The 24,309-nt window shown below is 41.4% G+C and overlaps 2 protein-coding genes across 8 annotated transcripts; both read left to right on the forward strand.

Annotated features, from left to right (window-relative positions):
* Positions 1–3,006: 3,006 nt before the first annotated feature.
* On the forward strand, positions 3,007–11,791 carry RB195_018408 (uncharacterized protein; the record flags this gene model as incomplete). 2 transcript variants are annotated; one of them, XM_064185854.1, is made up of 14 exons in its annotated part: positions 3,007–3,131; positions 3,681–3,799; positions 3,941–4,030; positions 4,182–4,338; positions 6,069–6,074; positions 6,133–6,323; positions 6,394–6,458; positions 7,936–8,025; positions 8,109–8,231; positions 8,289–8,475; positions 8,615–8,754; positions 8,923–9,004; positions 9,087–9,228; positions 11,608–11,791. In XM_064185854.1, 14 exons carry the CDS (start codon positions 3,007–3,009, stop codon positions 11,789–11,791), a joined length of 1,701 nt encoding a protein of 566 aa, XP_064041735.1. The 2 variants fall into 2 exon arrangements, with proteins under 2 accessions (XP_064041735.1, XP_013305615.2); XM_013450161.2 differs by lacking the exons at positions 3,007–3,131; positions 3,681–3,799; positions 3,941–4,030; positions 4,182–4,338; positions 6,069–6,074 and having other exon boundaries at positions 6,296–6,323.
* A 213-nt stretch (positions 11,792–12,004) lies between these two features.
* RB195_018409 (uncharacterized protein) lies at positions 12,005–24,309 on the forward strand (the record flags this gene model as incomplete). 6 transcript variants are annotated; one of them, XM_064185855.1, is made up of 16 exons in its annotated part: positions 12,005–12,142; positions 12,197–12,304; positions 12,357–12,473; positions 14,162–14,281; positions 14,388–14,469; positions 16,109–16,215; positions 16,336–16,497; positions 17,196–17,349; positions 17,409–17,575; positions 20,342–20,485; positions 20,540–20,611; positions 20,671–20,784; positions 20,929–21,018; positions 23,271–23,404; positions 24,093–24,189; positions 24,240–24,245. In XM_064185855.1, the coding sequence occupies 16 exons, from the start codon at positions 12,005–12,007 to the stop codon at positions 24,243–24,245; spliced, it is 1,812 nt and encodes a 603-aa protein (XP_064041736.1). The 6 variants fall into 6 exon arrangements, with proteins under 6 accessions (XP_064041736.1, XP_064041737.1, XP_064041738.1 ...); XM_064185857.1 differs by lacking the exons at positions 14,388–14,469; positions 16,109–16,215; positions 23,271–23,404 and having other exon boundaries at positions 12,077–12,142; positions 24,093–24,143; positions 24,185–24,189; positions 24,240–24,309; XM_064185859.1 differs by lacking the exons at positions 14,388–14,469; positions 16,109–16,215; positions 23,271–23,404 and having other exon boundaries at positions 12,077–12,139; positions 24,093–24,143; positions 24,185–24,189; positions 24,240–24,309.

Consider the following 24,309-nt stretch of genomic DNA (forward strand, 5'->3'; position numbering starts at 1 on the left):
GAGTTTTACTGATGCAACGTATGCAAGTAATTGTAAAGACACTTCTTTTTACGATTTTTGTGAATTTTTGTGACCAAGAACCGAAACAAACGCTGCAATATTTTAGGTTTCTGCTCAACGCAAGTCAAGTCTCATTACAGAACAAAATATGCGAATAACGGGTGCACCGCCGTCGTGAAAGCGGCTGCCAAACTGAGCACATGTGCATGATAAGACAACAATGACTTGTTATCACAATGAGAACTCAAAAAAGTCCCGCTAGAAATGGTGCCACCGGACATGTTCAAGCAGATCCCACTGAGTGAAAAGTGTACTGCACCAGCACAAAAGCAGTTCTTCTAAGGGGGATAATTTGAAGTTCCTAGCAACCAGTCAGCAGATGCAGACCTTGAAGAGAACCAAGAAATACTGGAGGAACTGACTGGTTGAATTAATCACAATTCGTGTAGCCCCATGTGTAGCCCCGGAGTACTTTCTACCTCAATGCAATCGTTGTCCATTGCATTTATGAGCCGAACTAGTCAGAAGCACAAACAGAATACTTTTTGCCTGCAGCCCTCCCAAATAGAGCGACTTTACACTTGCGTTAACGCAGTAATGGCAAATTTTTGATTGCCCTGACGTCACACATTAAAGATTCCGGAACAACTTCACTGCATTTGTCCAATGAACAAATTTTGAAGGTAGGGCGTATTGTCAACTTCAGTCTTTTGAAATATTGATGAATTAGGTGGTTTCTGACCTAGACTGACTAGTTCCTAGTATCGGTTGGTCAAGCGCTACGAAAAAATAGATGTGGCTTGAGAGAGCCGAGAAATTCAAATCATAAATGTTTGAACAATCCCTGCTACATCAAAAGTCGAGTCCACTTATTCTCAAAATGTGCATTCAGTTACCGTTAGGGGATTGATATTTAGTTCCGAGATTGGCTATTGGAGGTTGGGGGTAGAGCTCCCCAACTTTTCTATAACGCAGACAGCAAAGAATTGTCAAGGCAAGAAAGCAGAAAGATCTTTTGTCTGTCTGCAAGTTTTACCCAGCGTGTTTTTTTTTTGGCAAATCTGTCACATCTAAACAACTTGTCTTTTACACTGACGGAAATGGGAGAATTATTTTCTCAACATGATGCCATTTTTCGGCCAACGTCATATTCACTGCAGAAGGACTTCACTGACTTTTCCATTTCCGAACACACTAGGATGCCGCAAGGTATCAACCTGCTATAGCCCCCTTGAATACAAAGATATTTCAATCTTTGAAGAGAAGACCTACACTGGACACATGAGTGATACAGGAATTTACATTTTCCACGCAATTTCTTTTGCTGGAAGCGTCATCATGACTACGAACAAAGCTCTGAGGTGGGTGGACGTAGTTGCTCAGCTAGTTGCTGTACTGCTTGCCTGACCAGTCCTGAATCCTTCATGACTCAGTAGTGTTGATCCAATGATCGAACGGGAGATAAATAGAAGCGCGAATTTCCAAACTATTTTTGACAGACTTTGGTCTACTGCAACAATAGAATCAAACACTCTTCTAAGCTACTCTTTCTTTCTTTTTATAAATTTTGAGGACTGTTTTCTGAGTGCACTGAACCTGCAGATTTCGCTTGATCTCTATGCTGGCCACAAAAAAATTAAACATGAAAGCGCAAAACTCGACTCCAAAAGTATCGACTCTGGAACTAAATCTCGCTTCATTAACCAGATTGTGAGCTTCTGAATTCAAAATGAAATCAAACAAAACTCAGAAACTCAGATGAAATAGATATGCTGAGGTTGGAAGCTGGAGATGTAAAAAAGAAAATCATTTACAAAAAACGTTGACACGGAATGGTTTTTTATATGAAGAATGCGGTCGCTATGATATGATGTACGATGAATATTGTATGACTGAACATTTTAGCAATGGTTGATTCTGACACCTAGCCAAAGGAGTTCTTGACACTGATTCACGGTGTTCTGAGTCAGCGAATAGGAAATACGGAATTCTCAAGGTCACTTATCAGCTCATTGATGAGCTAATTAATGAGAACGGTTCACTTCAGAAGAATTGAAGTTACTAGTGCAAAGAATTTATTTTCGTGCTTATTTTGTTCACGGCTGGGTCGAGCAAGATTTCCTGGAACAGAATCTCCAAATTTTGTTTTAAAAATGGAGGTTCCACGTAAAAATGGAATTGCTTCTATTATTACTACAGAACAAAAGTCAAATACAACTATTTTCAAGACAAAATCTTACTTACCTTACTACAGCCAAAGCGTGCTTTTTAAAAAAAAATGTGATCTAATAACACCGTAATTTGATCGCTCAACATGAGTGCCTTTGGAAAAATTGTAATCCTTCTTTCCAGAAGAAGTTGGAAAAAATGTTTATTGTCGTTATAATATTTAGTTGGTTAGTTCCACAACCGACTTATGGAATCCAATCCTAATGAATCAATTACAGGCACTTGAAAGGACTTGATAAGGAAATTAAAATCAAGATTTTGGTTATCTACATAGTGGACGATTAAAAGAATGTCAATGTAAAAGAATGTATGATCGCAGAATGGAACAATTATGAGGACCGTCCTGAAATGCGCAGTGTTTCAACATATTTGTTTCGTTGGTGCATGGAGAACAACTACATAGAACGTTCGCGGCGGCCCAATCCATCACCAGGGCCCGGGCACAAAGCACGTAATGCCCACGGGTCGGCGGCATGCCAAACGCGGGAATCCAGTCGCCACGGCCGGCCAACGGTCCAAGCCACACGTGTCCGGCCCACCTCTTCCTGCTCGATCTCGATCGCGACGTAGAAACCGAATCCCTCTCCACTAAACGGATACCAGCACACCCCAATGCGCGCAATGACGCCACCGCGTCCGCGCGAAGTGCCCAGGTTCGAGGCAAGCAAAGCAGGAGACGGGGTGGAAAGGGGCACGGAGCCGGGGTCGGCCCACACGTCCCGAGCCTGACGCCCCCAGCCGCTCTTCCCTCCGCCCAGCTCGGGGGCCAGGCGTCACATGTCAATTCCCGACCCAGATAGACGTGCCATCAGTCGTTCCGTGAGCGTGATGGGGCACAGCCACCGTCCGCAGAACACGCTTGAAGATCAGCCAGACCGAGCACCACATGTTCGGCGAATTCGGTCAGCATTCCGCTGAGCAGGTGTCGTACGATGTCATCAGCAAAGCGCAAAGGGTAGCTGCCGACCATCGATCTCACCCCGCGTCCCATTCCAACTTTCGCATGCGTCTCGGGGTGGCGATATTTGGGTGATGTCACCCGTCGAACCCCCCCACGTCAATGATGATATTCTGGAGCGAGACCGGTACGACAACCCGAAGCACCTTAGTCGGGGGAACGCCGGTTGTCCAAGGCTCCACGACCGCTTCCCAACGGTCAAAGGCCTCTCAGTCGAAAGGACAGAGCGGCACTGTACTCTCGTGATACCCGATGAGTCTCAACAGTGAATATGTCGATCTCTAACCCAAACCCTGCTCTCCATGTTGTCCTTCACCAAGACCTTCAACCTATCACTCTGTAAGAGCTGTAGAACGGACAGTAACAAGGGCGATAGTGCCAGTCAGTGGATCTCCTTTTAACACACACGGTCTTGCTGGTCTTCCACTGTTAGGGACCCGCATTCCCAGAACGTAAGATCCTCGCCGGTGTGAAGCGGCGGAAGGTTCTTCAGGTTTCTGGTTTATTCGCGACCGGCGCTACGATTTCTCCCGACAGAGCGTCGTTTCGGACGAGAACCCAATGACAGTCCATCTCCCCGATGGGAGGCAAGCACGGCTGTCGAAGAGATCGGTGAGCGTAGATGATTCCCATTCCCCTCTCGGCAATGGTTGTTCCCTCGGGTCCGGGAGCGTCATCCTGTCTTGCGACTGGCGAACCCAGCGGATGCTTTCCCGCCCGCTGCCAGCCAGCACTTCGCTCTTCTCTCTTAAGGTCTTTTATCGCCTCTCGCAAAGCCTGCGAGCCGACGAAGCTCTGGTTCCCCGGCCGCACATAGAACGTTATGTAGAAGAACTTTGGAAGGTTACAACTTTACAATACAAGCAACTTTTCCAATGAGTATGTACATATGTAGTTTAGGGTGTAAAACCTTACAGACTTAAAACATAAGCTAACTATTTTGTAAAATATAAGGTAGCCTCGTTTTCTTCAACGCGCATTATTCATTTTTTAGCGAAGGACCTGTTCCATTACTGTTCCCCATGGACGAACACGGAAGCCCCAAAAACTGAATCATTCGATTGCTCCACTGATGATTTCACATTCATTGTCTTCACATCACCTCAGTGCCACATCGCATCACTTTTTCGGAAGCAGAAGGAAATCATTAGGTATGTTAAGTAGGGGCGTGGTCCGGTAGTGGTTGTGATGGTTGAATCGCGAAGAAAAAATACCATCAGTAATCCTACGTTTTGTCAAAAGAGATTAAACATCAGCTCAACGCATTCCATTAACGCAATTCTTATGTTTGTTTGATGGCCAAACTACGTATTTTAGTTTTCCAGAGGGGTAAGTAGTTGTCGCAAAGTGGTAGAGAATTAGACCACGCAGCGAACTGATAAAAAGACTTGTGGTGTTGATGTTGTGAGGTCAACCGATATGAGGCGCACAATCACTCAAAGCAAGAAGGTGAGAATGTTCCTGTCTGCTCTCAAAAGTGCAGTAAGGGGGAGGCATCAATGCCTGCCATTCACTTACTCCAGAATACTATTCTAGTGTCTTCCATGCTTTCTGAAGTGTTTACGACTTTTTTTTTGGTAAATCAATTACAATTGACCTCAAATACTAAATGGTGGTGAAGAACACTCCCGATCTATCTGCAAAACGAAGTTCTCTAGTAATTATATCCACTTCTGGGAATGCTCCAAATTCTAAGTCAGTCAGTTAGTAGAACTATGAGTAAACTCTTTTTCTGCACACATAATTTCTTTTGCATAAATTCATGGACTACAAAACACGTTTTTTGACTGCGATGTTGACCTTTTTTGGTTGACAATTTTCTCGAATTCTCGTGTTAGAAACTGTGGAAGGGTAGGAGTTTACATGCAAGAATTACACTAATTGTGATGTGCTAGTAAAAACAAGGAACTCTTCATTAATTCCACCTAGCTTTCGATTTAACTTTACTTTCCTGGCTTTTCTTCGAACTTAACTTCGTTTAGCCAACCGTCACCGGAACATCATTTGTGAACCAGCTTATTTAAGCTTTTACAAAATTCTCATGCAAGAAAGAAGAGGTGAAGAAGTAGAGCAGCACCATCTGGCAAACTCACAGCTACTATTTCACATACCTGCTTATTTTCTCTATGCTGTTCGCGAGCGCATGCGGTCAGATTTTAGACAATGTGTTTGTGTCAGTAGAAATTGAAAGTGATGTCGTTTCCTTATTTCAATCCCATTTTTGAGATTAGAGTATTTTCATTCTACAAACCCAAGATTGAAGCTTTACCCCATAAGTGGCAAAATATTACTTTATGTACTTAAAATGAAGATAATTGTATCATTTAATTAGAAGGGAAATAAGGATTAAAGCTTAAAATGAATTCGTTTCAAGATGAAGAACCGTAGCATTGTTTTATTTCATTTTTGGCTCGAAAAATATAAAAAATTTTATTTTATATTTTCGGTGCCTTGAAAGGATGATCGCACGAATCTGGGGTGGTACGGATTTCAGGTGGACAACGGGGCCGTAGATAATGGCCAAGAGGGAGATTCCGTCCCTTTCTTCTGAATTGCCGATCTTCCTCGAAGCCGCATCTTCTGTCGTAAAAAATAACCCGGAAGATGCGGCGTGTGCACAAGGCTGGCGCGCTCCACTCGAACTCGCTTTAGAAAATAGCGCCCCTGAACGCTCGAAACTGCATCTTCCGGGCCGTTTTTTACGGCATTTAGGAAGAAATGACTGAATCACCTTCTTTCCCATAATCTACGACTCCGTATAAGCATTGCCCACCTGAAACCGTACCACCCCATATTCGTGGGGTGATTCCTTTAAATAAATATTAATTTGCTTAGTTAGGGAATTCCTGTTCTAAAAAAAATTCTCTGGGACCCCTTTAAGACAAAGGTAAAGCCATTTTTCAAGCAAGAATACTTTAACTTATCAAAAGTGAATTCGCTTATAGGCTATTTCTTAGGAGAGTTTTCACCTCACTTCTTTTCTATGCGTGGGCTGCTCTGCATAGTTCGTCATCGATTTCCTATCTTATCGGTGAAAATTCCATTCACACGCAGGTACTCTTGCGACCTCGTCCACTGCTGCGATCTTTGACCTTCTTTCATTTCCACATGTGTTCAAAGGTAAAACTGGTTATAGGTGCGTTTCTTTTTTAACCTTCAAGGAAAAGTTCTGCGAGAATTTGTTCTAACAGCACCAACTTTTATAGACACTGATGGAGTTTCTGATGATATTCGAGCGATATCGCTCGCGATGCAACACCCAGACGTCGAGGTAGCCTGACGGTTATGACTTGTATTTTGAGTACTTCTTCTCTTTGTCATTCTCTTCTTTTGTCCGCCCCTTGATTTGTTGTCACAGAAGAAATAGTGAACTAATTGGTGTCTAGAGAACTAGAAGTTTGAAAGAATGTTGATAATTTGACATCAATCATTTCAGTCAATTCCCTTTAAAATCATGCAATTTTGCTGAACGTATGGTGTCGGTCGGACATTCTCGAACATTGACACCTCACCCGTCGATCAATGAAGCGATAATCAGCTTTGTAATTGCAGCGATGCTAAAGAAAAACTTTTTCGGTATGCCTATGAAGTAATCGTAGCGAAAAAAGAGGCTACCAAAAAAATGCTCCGAGAAGCTTATCGCCACCATTGACCTATCGATTGTCATCCCATCCACCAGCGGGAGAGCTACGAGTGATTGCCTTTACTGAGGACGTAACGTATCACGAAAAATTTGGACTCATCTGTAAATTTGATGATCGGTACTTGCTTACTCAGAGATTGCAAACAGAAGAAGATTCCGCACTTCTTAAGAGAGTTCGCTGCTTTCCATTTTAGGATGCCGCATACGTCTCATAGGCTGTAAATAAGGTGAATATTCCAATTGTTATTTTGACCATTCTCAACAGTGAACTCTTGGCAAGAGCTGGTTTTATAAACGTTTATATTCTTCATAAACCGTTTTTCCAATATGTACATTACGTTTTTTTGAAATTTTCGAAACTTTTGAAGTGATTCTGGATTTTAGAGTGATTAAGGTCTCAATGCGAAAGCGCTGGGGCAGTGTAGCGCAATTGGTAAGAGGTTCCGCTGTGGTTGCAGCATTATCAATCGGAGGTTCGAATCCGCGCTAGTGCTTACCAAGCCTTTCATCTCTTCGTTGTCGGTAAACAATGACTTGATGTATCGGCTAGCCTCCGCAAATCACTGTATAGGCTAGTTATGCGATTCTGAATTCAAATGAACTCGATGGTGCAAATCACAAGTGATGATTGACGCCAGACCTAATTCTTATTATGAAAGCGCTACGTGACATCGAGAGGAGTTTCACGCTTGTCGAAAAAATCATGTCTTCCTACTTTCACATTATTTCAAAAGAGCATAATCTACAATTGCTCCAGCATATTCGAGGAAAGCAAACGCTCCCCTGCTCGGAAGGTTGGGGCAATCTTCCGAGCGGTGGAATGGCTAACCAAAGGAACGCGCACGTTGATTACCAATAGTCCGTCTTTGACAAACCCCTGTTTCCTAAATTTTCTTAAACATAGATGTAGAAACTGCACCCTCACGTAAATAAAACCCGTGTTGAGGCAGGCGCTAGCGCCAACTAGATTATAGATTATACCTCTCCTACTACATCTTTAGGTTAATTCCTCCCTGGAATTTAACGTCAGTGTAAGAAGAGAAGGGCTGTCAGTAATTACAAGTGGTCCTCTCAATTTCCTCCGGTGACTCTCGTTTCCTTTCAGGTCATAGCTTTCACCACTGTTCATGGTTGTGTGTCAGTTGAGCAAGCGACAGCCAACGTTGCGAGATGCCAGCGCGCAAATGACGTTTCCGTAGGTGTTTTCGACTTTGAAGCATTTCAAAGTGCAATAACGATCTGATGCTGAACAACACAGTTGTAGCAACTGAAGTTTAGAAGCGCATAGCAATCTATAAAGGAGCCGGAGAATCGTTGCTTGGCAGTGAAAGCGAGTTCCGCAGCGAAAACATTTTCTTTGGCAAGGACGGACTCGGAGATCAACCGAAAGCCTTTCCTGAGGTGCACTATTCTGCGATATTACTGTGATACTTTGGATCTTGTAACAAGAATCCACAGGTTCACCCCATTGACTTCATTCCCACCTCGAACGAAATTGCTGCCTTAGCCCTCGTTCGCATAGCAAAGGAGAACCCAGAAGCGACATTGGTCTGTCTTGGGCCACTTACCAATATCGCCATCGCCCTGAAAATCGATCCAGATTTTGCTTTCTCCAAAGTGTTTGTGATGGGGGGGAACTATTACGGTATCACTTTCTTCTTTCTAAATGATTTCGCTCAGAAACACTTTTTGATATTTCGGTTTCTGTGCGAACGCTTTTTCTACAGTGGTCGTTCAAATTACAAGCATTTAGCATTTTTTGTGCTTTACTCTGTGCATAACAGGAATTGGGAACGTGGAGTCAAAATCGTCAGCAGAGTTCAACTTTCATGGCGATCCGGAAGCTGCCTCTATAGTGCTAAAGAAATTGGCCTCTAGGCTTGTGATTATTCCATGGGAGGCGTTTTTCATTGAAGGAGCAAAGGTTCGTAGAATTCATTGTTAATTGAATTCATCTACAACAAAACCAGTCCATTGTTCTCCTACGGGCATTGTCATAAAGCTGATCAGTAGTAGAGGCACGATACCCCAGTGCACATTTAATATGTGTTACGGTTCTCTTTCTTTTTGGTTTTTCGTGTTCTTTTTTCAGCACGAAACGGAAGTTGACTTCGATGCTCATCTGCAATACAACACAAAGTTGGCCTCGTTTTTAAGCACTGCCACCAGCACTGGTGGGTTTTATGCGCATTCCATGTAGCAACACGCTCACCCACCCTGGGAACTACACTATCTTATGCGATTTCACATTCTAAGGACGTGCTGCCCTGGCAAAAAACGGTCGTCAGTTCTCTTACTGTGACGAAATAGCAGTTGCAGCGGCGATAGATTTGGATCGTGTCGCCAACAAATTAATACATTTAAGAGTCAACGTTGAGCTTTCTGGAGTTCATACCAGGTAAACCTCTAAAAATTGCAGAAATACCAAAACTACACGAAATAGTAATAGAAACTAAGACATAAGCGATTTTCCAGAATTGCGGTACATCGAATTTTTCATCTCATGGATGCAGCTGCAGTTCGCGAAGCAAATGGTATTCAGAGGGGGCGAAGTATGTAGAATTAGTAGATAGAGCTTCTCGACCAAGTTCAGCAATTCCGCTGTTTCTTTGCTTCATGACAATGCCCGGCCTCACGTATCAAAGTTTACTGAGCTTAGCTTAGAAAATTGCCGAACATGATTGGGAAGTTTTACCGCACCTTGCTTATTCTTCTAAGTTGGCTCCGTTTGACTACCACTTGTTTCGGGCACTGAAACTGGATCTACGAAAGAAAAAATTCGATGAGCAGAAGGAGCTGAAAAGTGAGATTCGGCGCTTCTTTGACTCGCAGCTGCCAGAGTTTCGAACTTCTACGGCTAATAGTCTAATGAAAAGTTGGGCGTACGTAATTGGTCATGATGGTCATTGTTCTGTTGACTGATATTTATAAACAATAAATTTATGGTTGACTATAACTTGGTGCAACACTTTCGAAACAACCTAATAACATATCTCTTTCAATAATACCAGAATCAGAGACAGCTCGGACTTGCAAGTTTTTTTTTTGGTTTTGTTTCTTGATAGAGTTCATCCCTTTTTTAAAGTTTACAACTTAATTCCTATAGATTAAAAATTGATGAAGTTGAATTAAATTTATATCAATTGTTAATTTAACCTTTACCTACTATCTTCATTTTGCAACGACTTGCTTCAACTTATTTACAAATATACCAGTCTGAACGCCCGGCTAGAGCTGGACTTTAGACTTTCAGTGGTGTTTGCTTCATTCGCCTTCACTGATCAACAAAAATTAATAGTAATTTATTATTCTCTGAAATTAGATTTCTGTTGTTCTAACAACGCTTTCTTCCTCTTATCCTCTTTTTATTATAAACAAAGGCGAAAGGTTTCATAGTTTCTTCTAAACGCGTCAGTTCTACACTTGGAGAATATTCAGACTTCAACTTCAAACACTGCTCAATCCCAATATAATGAAGACACAATTTGAAAGTATTACTCGAAGTATGAGTTCCCCTCTTGTTTTTCCCTAACAGATATCACAGAATAATGTTTTAACTTGAAATGACGTGGATGACATCATATACCGATAAAGATAACGTTCCACGTTCACCTTTTGCAACATCCACACGAACTTACTGCGTGATACTAGTGTACAAAAGCACACGCTTGTGGACCCGTCGCATCATCAGTTCCACAACTGCACTCGCCGCACCCCTTGTTATAGCTATCTGACGCCGGCGCACCAACCCTACGCCGCTGGACCCGCTGCACCCCATTTCTCTCTCACACACACAAACACACACTGACACACACACACACACACACACACATACACACACACACGTGATAGACTAATTTCACGTGACACGTGACAGACTTATTTTTATGTGCTTTTTTCAGTCCTTTTCTAGTGCTCATTTCCTCTACAACTGTACGGTTTTGCAGATTCGTTTCGTTTTCATCTTTGTATTTGAACTTATTAATATTAGTGTTCTCAAACAGCAACGGGCTAAATCTTGATTAAAAAAGAAATACAACATCAGGTTGAAATTCATGGAAGGTCGCACATGTTTGTAATCTCACAGAGTAGATTGATTGCAAGTACCCTGTTCATAGCACTCTCCGGTTTTGAGTGATCCATATAATGATGTTCAAGAGAAAAGAGTTGTTAGTTTCACAGTCGCTTTCGCTTCACATCACCTTTTCAGAATTTTCACACTCGCAGGTTCCGTCTGAACTAATCAAGTTACGTAGTTAAAAAAAAAACTATTTTTGTGCTTTTTCATTTTTCGTTCTCCATTTCTTCTTTTCTTCTCCTTCGTCTCTGTTTTTTTAACATTCCACTTATGCAGACCAATTGATCGTTCTCTCCAAGTCTTTGAACCATACTCTAAATCATTCATGACTTGGAATTTGTCCCGATCTTCCCTTCAGCAGAAACAAAAGAGATCATCTCCATATCCTCTCTTCTTGAAACATCGGCGAACGTGGTTTATATTTTCTTGTTGTGCCAACTAAGTTTTGGTGAAACTTTCTTTGTGGCATGACGTTTCGACAACCTCGTCTTTTTCAAAGGCCTGGAAATGGCCCGAGGTTTTTGATGCTCGGCATGTAAAAAAAGAGATAATCTTGTTGCTCATGGTCATTCACTTCGCGGGTATTTCTTGCTACGGACGTTTCAATGCTCGCAAGTAGAATTGTCTGGAACACTTTTGGCCAGAATTCCTGGCATCGTTTTATAACCGGATTGAACATCTTTCAGTCAAAGTTTTCAGAGGTCAAGTAGTGGTTGACTGGGTGGATGTACTGTGGAACAATGAAGACGCCGATTTCGTTGTGACTCAAGGGAAATCGGTGGAAAGAGGATCGCCTCCTGTTACATTTCTGATTTCTTACGATGTTGTTTTAGTTGACGAGTGGATTAGAAAGGCCGTTAAAGGAGAACCTGGACCATGGTGAACACTTTATTGATTGATTCATTTATTTATTTATATCTAAATAATAAATAGTTGACTCTATCTGTGACTTTACCTCGATCTTATATGGAAGAAAAACCGTCTCAACTGCTTACTTTACCTTACAATTACTGTATTCGTTCGGACAACGCTAAGATACCCTTTTATTATGAAAGTGTTAATCTTTCAATGTGCGTTTACATAGTTATATGTGTCTATGCATTGTTTTGTACTTTTTATCAGAGGAAACAAAAACAAGGTCGGGTACAGATGGTATGTCATTTTGTCTATGACCACCTCGAGGATCTCTTGTCGAAGTCCCACCAGCAGCCACACCAGGGAAGATAGAAACGTAGTTCGTTTAGCTTCAGTTTTAATACTATGTTCAGCCGTAATCGCATCGAAGCAGGTAGATCCGTGGCTAGTCAAAGCCGACTTCTACCACGGTTACTTACCCAGAGAGGATATCGTCTATCTGTTAAAGAAACACGGTGACTTTCTCGTTCGTACCAGTGAGGTGCGGGAAGTTACAGTTTCGAGAAACTCAGTAGAAGGGATTGGACTTACAGTTGGACACAAGCAGAATGCAGACTAGAGTGAAGAAGAAGGAGACTGTGATATCAGTACTAATGGACCCAGATGGGAAGTTTGAAGAAACTCCTTCAAGTGAGAGTCGACAGGAAATGGTAGGTCCTCCGTAGCGGAAATAGCTATTACATGCAGAGATCGAATTTGACTGTCTCTTCAAATAGAAATAGACTATTCATATAGAATAGAATAAGTATTTTTGGGTCATCTTTCTATTGATCTAAAACTACGGCTCACACATAACTTCCGATATTCTCAGAGAGCTTCAGAACGCAGAAACCCTGTTCCTGGGAATTATTTCTTCGAGAATTTTTGAACTTTCAAATCTATGAGATTGTCGCGACATTGGTGTTTTTCCCTCAAATTTTTTTTTGTTTCTATCTATCTGATACGACAACACTGCATGGAATCAGGACACCGACTGTACGGAAATTCGTGCAGGTAACATAACGAAAGAGTCAGCTATCAGAATTTCAACTTTTGAAAAACATATAAATACAAATATATCTATCTATTCGACATTGAATGAAAACCATGGTCTTAAATCTAGTAGTGATGTTTCATGGAGAAGAAGATGAAAACTTGTCGTCATTCAAGAAAAAAGTAACACCTGTTCAAAAAAAAAATTGAACAGTTTTCAAACGTTCAAAAGAGTGGTAAAATGGCATCCAGAACTGAATGTTTAGCACATGGAGGTTTTTCTCGTCTTGCTGATTCAATCTGCTTCATTGGGTTGTTTGCTTGACACCTAAGTTTTGGGAAATGTCACCCCTGTAGATGACACCACAAACAATTGTGTCTACAAGTTCTATGAAAAAAAATGCGCATCTTGGCAAATCACCGTGAAGTACCTTTTGTTTAGAGATGGGAGCAACAAACTATGTTCCAGATTCTCAAGGATGCTGAGAATCGAAAGCCATTAGCTAGACAGCCTGGGTCAAATAGAATTGCGAAAATTACCATTCAGAAAATGCTAGTCCGGCTGAGCAAGTACTTCAACAATCGATACGGCATTTCTCAGCGCCAAGAGGCCAGAAAGTATGGATACGCCATCTCTACAATCAAGTGTGCCTTACAGACAAAGTGCGAAATGTGCTTCTAGAAGAAGAAGCAGATTCCGGCCGGATCGGAGGCACACAAAGCCACCGACACGACCACATGTGGGCGTCTCCTGAGGATCTTCCGTTGCCGTGACTGGACCTTGGATGACGACTCCTATGGTATGGTGTACGAGAGCGGCTGGCTCGCCAAAACACCCTGATCAATAGGATCTACAAGTTCTGCTTGAGAAACCTCGACGAAATTCTTGCCCAGCATCTCAGCAAATCGACCAAAAATAGCTCGACAAAATCCAGCAGAATGACGTGATCGAAAAAAAAACTGAGTGTACCATCGTACTCTTCAGATTTCCAACTTTCATTTCATATATCATGCACACCTTTTTGTTGCAAAAAATAATGAAATATATCTCATTGAATATTGTACAAAATGTTTTTGAACAGGCGTTATGATCAAGGATAAGCGTTCTCGATATAAGGAATTGCAATGAAACGAGCCGACTTCTGTGTTCTGGCTTTCAGATACCGGTCAGGATGTAACGAAGTTTAGTGCCTACAGCGTCACTTGAATGTATGCTCCCAGACTTGATTATGATTTTTCATCATCTTCATGAACCTGTATAATAACGGGTTTAGTCTGTGTATGTCCGTGTGCCTGGGTTTCACGGAAACATTATACTTTATTCTGAACAGAGAAGATGAAACAAATGAAACTAAATCTGTTTCAGGTAAGGAATGTCATAATTTATCACAGAAAACTGCGGTTCTACGTCGAACACACTGTTCGTTTCGAATTTTTAAGAGATCTTTTTGAATACTATTCACAACACCCAGTACGCATAAACAAGGTACGATAGTTTCTTCTAACAAACGTATTGTAAAGTCAAAATCTGCTGATTGACACTTCCACGGATCGTGATTCTTTTGTTTTCTCCGAGAGCCTCTGATTTGCAGTTCAGTTGTCTATATGCGGTTCTAAATAACAACACGTCACATCCGACCGATGTTTTCCGAAGTAGCAGTAGCATTCAAAGAAGTCAGCAACGAATAATCAGTGTCTGGTTTTTTCAGTGCTTACTTTCCTTAAAGATAATAGAAATGTCAAGCTCGGTTTCCGCCCTTACAGTACCAAATGCTTACAAAGGCTCCTACGAGATTTCATTTGCTGTAATCGTCTGGCCATGTGTGTGTGTGTTTGTGTGTATATATATATATATATATATACATGTGTATATATATATGTATATATATATAGCAAAACAGAAGTTGTTGAAAATTCAAGATAGTTTAGCTAAAATGGCAAAAAGAACTAGAATGAGTCAAGACCTAGAGATCTTTTCCTCATTTTTTCTTCGATTTCTGTTCCTCTGTTTTTCCTCTGTTTTCTTCGATAAAACACTCCGAGGTGGCCGCGGAAACGACAGAGAATGAGAACTCATTGCATTCAGGGCTGAAGAGTACTGTAGACGCCAACGCCAGTGCTCCCATCAAATCTTATGTGTGCGTTAAAAAAACTATTACCAGTATCACATCATAAATCCATGCCAAATTGGTAGAAAATCCAAGCGGGTTTAAGATTTTCGACTATCACAATCCCAACACCTTTATCCTGAATTTCAATCTCTTCTGTTTTCTGAGTTTCGTCCACTTCATATACGTAAAGAATTCGATTTCTGCACAAATGTAAATGATAACGATCTTCAAAAATTTGTTGTCTTTTTCTTGTTTCATAGAGCTTGGTAGTGAAAATTAAATGTAACGTTCCGTTTCACAAACTCAGATGCATGGTGCTAAGAAGACAGTCGAGTCAAAATGAGCTGAACTTTGGTGCAGTTGCGTAAGTGGCTGCGATCGAGGTAGAACCAAACTCATCTCTGCAGGTCAATTGCAGAAGGTGAGAGTTTCGCCCCGATCGTAACCGCTAGCTCCACTGTCCTGCTTCGAGCACGTCTGCTCCAATGCCCGGGCTTCTGGTGGTTCTGATTCGATTATACTTGTCTTCACTTTTCCTCAACCTTGTAGATTTTGCAGATCCAAATTTGAATGCTGTCGATTTTTGCACCTTGCGCATTAGATGTGAATATGCGAACAAGAACTTCTTGTTCCTGTTCACCAGAAATATAGCTAAATCGGTGTAGGGGGAATCTTTGATAGCTTCTGATCTAGGTCTAGCTTCTCTCTAGCTAGATAGAACTCATGATTTATTGCGCAGAGATAGCAGTAAGAACGCAAGAGGTCTCCTATGAATCCAGGAATTGGAAGCTTAATGAGCATCCAACAGCAGCAATCAACCCGATGAAGGAATTTTTACGTTTGCACTCGTGATGAAATCAAAGCTCATAGAATGGATTTTATCTTTCGTGTGGGTAAAAGTTGGAAAACTGACTGGTCTGGGTGCTTCCGACCTATCTATCTGATTTTTAGATTTGCGAGGAGGAATGGGAGAATGTTTCGCACTTTTGACGTAGTGCATTTTAGAACTACCTTTCGAAAACCACCTGCTACTGGGGGATCGCAACGCCGAGAACCCGTCCGAAAGCCTTTAATCACGTTGGCTGTGGGCCATATTCGTTTTTGTGGCACTGCCTACACTCAAGTTCAAGAGAGAGGGGAAGAAATAAAGAAAGGAAGAAAGAAAGAGAGGAGAATTTGTGAAACTGAACGTATAATTAAAGCTATGTTGATTGAGTTCGACACGAGTTCAAGTGCGACTCAAGAAGCGTCACGCCTTAAGAAATGCCCCTCTCATTCACATGCACGAAGGTCGCGACTCTACGGCTTGGTAAGATTCCAGGAACGTTGAACCAAAAAACGATTTAAGTATTAACAGAGGTAGTATTTGCGTATTTTACGTCCTTCCACCAACGTAGAATTAAATACTTTCTCATGATAGAGTATACAGGTGGACATTGTGCTCAAAAGAGGTGTACGACTTGCGAATTGGGAACTACAGCACAAAAACGTGACAATAGGAAGAGTTCTAGGACAAGGCGCTTTTGGAGAAGTGCGAAAAGGGACTTTATTAAGGAGATCCGGGCGATCCGTAGCAGTGGCAGTGAAAACAGTTCGTTTCATGTTGTTTGTTTGTTTCACTCTTTATTTTAAAAAAAGAGCAACATCGCAGCCTAATTTCAAATTATCATGAGTACAGGTGGGTTGTTTTTTGGCACCTCTGGCGTAACGGACATCTGATGCGACAATCACTGGTGTTCTTTCTGTAGCTTTTGTTACATCACAACACGAACAATACGCAATTTTTCATATGTGACCTTTCTGCTTTTAGTTTCAGGGTGGCTTTTCAAAGAAATGTTATAAAGAATGAAATTGATCTTTAAAACAAAAATAAAAAGTCAAAATCACCCACATAAGATATCTTTTATATCTTTGGCCAGCGAAATCAGATGTCTTAAGATGAACAAACATTCACGTAAAAAGACCACTTTTTGCTTGCCAATGTGAAGCAAGAGCCGAGCTTGTTAACAGTCTCTATTGCTACCATTCTCTAACGTTTCGGCGTCGTATCCTTCGTCACGTCCTGCAAATCAGAACCTTTGCAACAAAACCCCCCTCAAATGCCTCATCCAGAACAAGTCATCGTCCTCTAGGATATTACATCCGGGACCAAGAACCAAAAGAGCCTAAATGGCATTCAGACGCTCCTATACTTCCTATATACGGCAAACAGATTTCATAAAAGCCAGGTGTTCCAGAAACTCGCGCAAGGATATTCTGCTACGTTATTACAAATAGAAACTCTTGCAGCTCAAATCGGACACAGAGCTATCAAAAGCCAAAATCAAAGAAATGATGAAGGAAGCTCGTCTGATGCGTGAATTGAAGCATCCGAATGTCGTGTGCATCTACGGGGTCGCTCTGCTAGAACATCCTTTGTATATCATACTCGAATACGTGCCAGGTCATTTTACGAGGTTACTGGATCGTTAGGGCAAGGTATATCACGATCATTCTGTTCAGGCGGGGCACTCGATGCTTACCTGCGAAAAAACAAGAACGTCATAGGCAGAGACGAACGATTACTAATGGCAATGGGAGCGGCTTGGGGACTGGAATATCTGCACAAAAGCAATGTCCTTCACAGGGATGTTGCTGCTAGGAATTGCTTGTACGACAACGACAAAATCGTAATTTTTCACTGCCTCCTTAGCACAGCTTTGTAAGAGCAAAACAACGAAGTCCGACCGACTTCCGTATGGTTTTGGACAGATATGCTTTAGTGATTTATTTCGCTTTGGAATCAAACTTTGTCAAGACAAGAAGAAAATACTATTATGACGAAATAAGCTAAGTATGTACAATCGATGCGATTTAAAAATCTCGTACTCGTGAAAATCGCTCGAAAAAAAAATCTGATTGGCTCCACAGCTGCTAGGAGGAAAATAGCATGGAAATTAGAAGAAGTTCCCAACAATGTGCTCGCAACTGCGTGTTAATGGTTTCTTAAGAAAATCTCTTCTTAAAATGTCTTCCCTATAAGTTTCTGCTGTGGAAAAGCAAGCTCTACATACGCTGGCAAAACCGCTCATTTAAGGACGCTACCCATTCTCGAGAATTGAATCAGTTCACGATTTTTGAAGAAGTCTAAATTCCTGTACGCATGAGGATACTGCGCATGAACATTGAAAAACCGACAGTTAGTGACGGTGCGGACCGTCTGCCACCGTCGCTTGCTCGTGACGTGTCGTTAGATAGAAATTCAAGAACACTTCATATAACGTTAGACTCTCCCCTTTGAGATTTATCCAAAAACTCGCACATCCTTGAGAAAGCAGCAAATTGACCTCAAATATGCGCCAGCACTGATTGAATCCCAACATAGCCTGAGGTTAGGAGAACTGAAGTCATTGTTGAAAAAGTGTTCAGAGACTCAAAGTTTCACATTCGATTGGAACAGCAGGAGAGGCAGTCACACGAAGTTGTTGATTTGTCATTTTTTTATCCATTTCTGCGATTTTGAGTATTGCGTAAAACTGCAGTTCGTCCTTACTTTGAACCTTTGTTGCAAGGAAAGAAGGATATTAAAACAGCCAATAAAATCGCAATTAGGCACATCCACACCTGGATATTGTGAGATTTGTATTGCATGCGGACAGACGAGCTTCTTTCGTACATTAGAGTTGCGGAAAGTTTAAAAACTCTATTTTCCCTCCTTTTCCTTTTATTTTTTCTTTACTTTGCGCATCTGTTAAGATTCAGAGTTAAGTTCAACTTGAAAAGACCTAAGCAGATTATAAAGCGTGTTTTCTTCTGAACAAATTTCCTCGCTTTCTTCTAACACCTTCCTCTCATAATTTTCCGTAGAATGGAAAGACATGAAAATTTCGATCAGATTTCAACCAACTATTTCACTACTATGCCCCTAATTCACAAAAAATTGAGATCGCCACACCACTTCGAGTTGAATGATATCGTTTTCAAAGCTTTTGTTGAGACCACTTTTGTTTCTGTCAGACTTAGCGGCCCGGCCATTCTCGCACCTCAGCGAGGAGTTAGGATGCGAGGTCCACATTTTGTTCCCACAAATCCAGACATGTTTATGGAGTAGAAAAGAAATTGAGCACTTCAATATCAGTATAACAATATCAGTTCACTCCACCACCAATATATTTCTCCAATGTTGGATTTTCACTGAGTGGTGGATAGCTCGTTTTTACGTGAAGTCTCTCCAGTTAGAGTCAATTCTGAAATTCAGACAGACGAAATTCTGAAATATAGACTTTTCTCGGACTGTGTCGAGATCCAATCTCTACTCTTCGGCGCATATTTGGAGTAATTTTGCTCCTTACTCGACGATATGCGAGTTTTGCTTTCTATTTATTGCTGTATTTGATGCAGGTCGATAGCTCTACAGGCAAGACACAACTAGTGCAGCGTCGTTTTTATCCGACTGTAACTAGGAACGGCAAAATATTTCACCGTTAAACTCTCCTTCTTCGTTTAGAAGTTCTTGGCTTCTCAGCGTTCGGGGATTGGAAATGACAGATTTTGTTCAAGCTTCAGTGTATCCATCGTTTAATGCCGGTTTCGGGGTTTTGCTTGTCATAGCCTTTGAAAATAAGCGCGTAGATGACGCTGCTTGCGGCGGAGCCTCAGAAAGAAGTTTTGTGTTTGGAAAAAGGAACTTGTATGCACGCAGAGTGTTATACCACCGATAATCCTTGATGCGATATATTGATCCTTGACTGATTTGTACCTTCGTTGATTGTAATGACTTAGATTATCTCGACATGGAAGTTCAATTGAGCGTATCAAGCGTAGTGAACTGACGATGTTGAAGTATCTGTGAGGAAATATAGAGATCAGGTTGTAGTTTAGGAGTATGACTGTGTCCACGGTCATTTCTCCCTAATCGTCCTGAAACCGCCGTGAAATGCGTTGGTTGTTCCCACAAGCTGAACGCGCCGTCCGTTACTCACGCGCCGCATCCACGAGTAAGCGGTCGAAGATCAATGATGTTTCCTCAGGAGCCTATTTAAGCAAAACCAATGAAAAGGCCGCTGAGGGGACCAGAACATGTGCAAGGGTGGCCTTCTCCACGTTTGTTTATACGCGTGCATACGCTCATTATCGGAATCTATACCCGAACCCAACATTTGCCCGCAGAGACCAAAACATCGTTAGTTTCGTGAGACGCTGTCTTTAAGGTTAGCAAAAATACAATTACAACACATACAAAAAATGAAATTCTTGTTCCGTCGATATAAAGTTCAGAATCACATCTGTCCGTAGCCAATTCACCGTCGAGATTTCCCAATTCAAAAATGGCTGAATTTCCAGCTACGTCTTCACATCCATTACTTTATGCTGTAAATAGTTAACCTGTGACATTGGCTCTGATAAGTGTCGAGAATAAGTAAATTATAGTTAAGAAAGTCAAGCAAAGTTTATAGGTCAAAATAAGCGACTTTGGCTTATCCCGTCGAGGGACAACGTACACCATGAAAACTGCAAAAAAGATGCCTATAAAATGGATGGCACCGGAAAGCATGTCCAGTTTCACGTTTTCTCAGAAAACTGACGTTTATAGCTATGGAGTGAGCTGTTTGCAGCTGCTCCAACACTAATATCTGGAAACGACTGTTCTTTAGGTGTTGGTTTTCGAAATTTTCTCTGGTGTAGAACCGTACGAAGGGGTGTCAAATTCGATGACCAAAAGAATGGTGAATTATTCTATTAGCCTCTCTTAATCTCGAATAGGTTTCTTCATGGGCAGTTCTAGATTATTGAAGGACAAGTAAACCAATTCCCCGAAGGAACGCCGTCGAAACTCGTGGAATTCGTCAAAGGAAAAATGTGGGATCACAACCCAGACACGCGACTCGACATGACTCAGGCACGCGTTCAATTATTCCAACTTCAATTATTCTCCAATCCCACTCGTTTCACGTCTACCTTCCCTTACGATGCGCGTCACAGCTAGAATTATCTTCAGTACCTAAAACGTAATGTAGTAATTACCTAAAACGTAAATTTTCAGATAGTTGATTGGATGGAACAATACACTGGATTAGAACTGGATTTGCCTGAAGACCGTTCTATGGCTCAGGAAATAAAAAACGGCGAAACAGTGGGTTTCATAAAAATGCAGCATTAATACTTACGTTAGGCCACACCTTGCCTTTTCTCTATATAAAATACTTATTTCTTCATCGGAGCAAGGTATCCTATCGAAGACTAAATGCAATACTATGCATGAACGTTGAAAAACCGACGGTGTGTGACTGTGCGGCTCCGTCCTTGCTTGCTCGTAACTTGTCATAAAATAGAAATTTAGTAACAATCTATATACAATTATATTCCTCTCTCCGAGATCTATCCAAAATTCCCATACCGTTTAGAAAGGAGCAAAATACCGCTAAATATGCGTTAAAAACCAATAACTGAAGCCTAACATAGCCTAAGGTTCCAGTTTAAAAAGTGTTCAGCGAATCAAACTTTCACATTAGGTCAGAACATCAATAAATCGTTAGTTAGAACAAAGCACACGAAATTGTTGGTTTGTCATTTTTCAAACTCATTTATGCGATTTGGGTTGAAGTTTGAATTTTCATTTGTTTATTATGTGAAATTGCGGTTCGTCCTTACTTTGAGTCTTTGTAGCAAGGAAAGAGGTTATCAAAGTAGCCGAAAAGTTGCTATTAAGAGCCAAGTCTGTCTGAATTTTGTGAAATTTTTATTGTATGTGCGCAAACGAACTCCATTCGTACATTGGAACAACACACAGTTTGGAAATCTCACTTCTCGCCTTTTTCCGTTCACTTCATCTCTACCTTGCATCTCTGCTAATCTCCAGAGCAGAGTTCAAATTGGAATAACCTAATCAGAACTCTCAAAACACATAATGTACTTTACTTTATAAAGTTTATTTTTCTCTGAACAGATTCTCTCGCTTTCTTCACTTCTTTTTCACCTTCTTTTCATAACTTTCCATAATAAAGGAGAATATGAAGCTTTCGGTTAGATTTTGTGCAGAAATTTCAATACTATGCTCCTTAAATCACAAAAAATGAGTTTGCCACAGCATTTCGAGTTGAACGAACGTTTCGTTTTCAAAGCTATTCGAGACTTTTTTTTCTGTCGACTCCGCGGTCCGGCTATTTTCGCACCTCAGTCAGGGCTGGCCTATTGCACCATTAGCAACTACAGCGTTGGAAAGACAACGTAGCGTAGTAAGTTTTTTTTCAAACTTAAAAATGCGCAAAAGTAAAAAAAAAAGTTTTGACAACACCTCCTGCATCACTCGATAGGGATTTCCTCGCTTTCTGTGTTGTGACTTTTGAATTTTACTGATTCCTGTTTCTCCAGTTCATAAAAATATTCAGTGGACAAAACTGAGAATTTTTGACACTTTCTGCGTTTTACAAAAATGGGAGAAGGTTATTTGTAACGATTGGAGAAACAATAATGAAAAGAAAATGGAAATAAATATATCATTTGTGTCACTTGTGCTCGATTTGATACGCTGCTACCAGTAATACTTCCATTTGTCCCGATCGCGCGAACGGAGTTCTTCCTGCAGGATGTTTGAAATTGTATCAAGTCCTTCTCAACGCTGGTCCAACGGCCGTCGTTGAGATGCATCACGTGTCGCTCCCATCTAATTTTGCTTTCCTTGACAGACGCGACAGTGTCTGTTATCTTCGATTGTTGACGTAGAAGTAAACTTCGGATCCTCTCTTGACTTGCTACTCCTAGCATCACCCTCTCAATTAAGCGTTCTGTGATGCTGACTGCATTTTCGTCCTGCTTGAAAAACACCCAGTTTTCCGGAGCTTCGATCAAAGAAGGAAGAAAGGTGCTATTGTAGAGATATGCGCAAGGGCAGATTTTTTTAGTGTCTTTGCTATATTTTCGATGCTCGTGTATGCTTACCAAGCTTCTCTTTTCCTTCTGATTCCCCTCTCTCGGTGGTTTTCAACCTTCCGCTTTCGCTCGTGAACATGGTCATCGCAAAATCTGGCGTTGATTCACATCTCCTCATCGCTAAACATTTGATTTGGGTAGACGGCTTTCCAAAAGCGTTGATGTTCATTACCATACTTGTGCTGCATGTTCCCAGGAACAGTTCTCCTACAGTTTTATATAATCCACCGACAGAATGCCACATATGTCGTGCTCAATAATCTTGGCTTGCATCATCGGATCTTCATCTGCCACTTCTGATGCAAGTGTACGTGCGTTGTATGCACATATCCTTTTCGTTAAGACAGCATAGATGGTTCCTGCAAACCCTTCCTTCCTGGCGCTACCATACCAGGAAAACGTTTCTTCGAAGTCAAAAGTCTCTTTCTTATTAATTGGACAGACGTTTAAATTTAGAACCGACTTTTCGTTGCAGTCTTCTGCCTCACTGGTGTTCCGCGTGAAATGGACAGATGGAGTCCCGAAAAAGACAGATCGAACAACTTGTTGAAGGCGACACCGACTCCAAACTGCCTTCCATGCACTTCCAAGTTCTCCCAGGCTTTGGAAGTACGAAAACGTGGACACAAGAGTGTTCTGATTTGATCTCGGCTCAAACAGGGAGTACGTCTCCTGAAACCCTCTGCGTTTTGGGGCAGGCACAAAGTCGCTTTTGGATCACAGTCAACCCTATATCCACCACGTGGGAGTGTGCCGCGTGGCCTCGCCACCAACCCGGCTGTGGTCCTTCTAGTGAGGGAGAACCGTGGATGGAAAGTACTTTAGTTTTTATTTTTCTGTACTTTTTAGGAAATTGCCCCCACGACGAAATCCATAGATTTTCGGTCCACTGTTGAGATCAAAATTCTTACTTTAGGATCGAGAATATGAATGGAGTTTGGTGGTTTCATGCACTCTTCACAACTTCAATTTCAGCGTCAGCGACCTCTGCATCGATACTTCTTTGTTTGTTCGATTAAACACCAGAAGCAAATGCTTCTTTATCATATTTCATTTTCATTTTTTCCACCTCATACTTCACCATAAAATCTGAAAACACCAAACTCAACAGAAAGAATTTTAAAAAACCAAAATATTGCTGTCTTGTGGAGCTAAAAATTCTTTATGAAACGATGTCTGAAATTTTTGCAAATACTCGTATATGTACGCATTTTTCTAAATTTGCAACAAAAACATTCTTAACTTATTCATCAACGCAATGGTATTCGCAATCTTAAGCCAGAACCGAACAAGAATCAAGCGCTCGCTACACGACCTTTACAGCATAAAGTTAGAAAACGCTCCGAGAAACCCGAACAAACGAAGAAGAGCTAAGGTGAGACATTGCTACAATCCTCTAACAGTGACGAGCAACTTCTCTTTCAGTTATAACAAGAAAGATTCTTCACCACATAACGATTATCGTATTTCATTACAATGCAACGAGTATTACTAA

The sequence above is a fragment of the Necator americanus genome, chromosome II (genome assembly GCF_031761385.1).
Source record: "Necator americanus strain Aroian chromosome II, whole genome shotgun sequence".
NCBI classification, from domain to species: domain Eukaryota; kingdom Metazoa; phylum Nematoda; class Chromadorea; order Rhabditida; family Ancylostomatidae; genus Necator; species Necator americanus.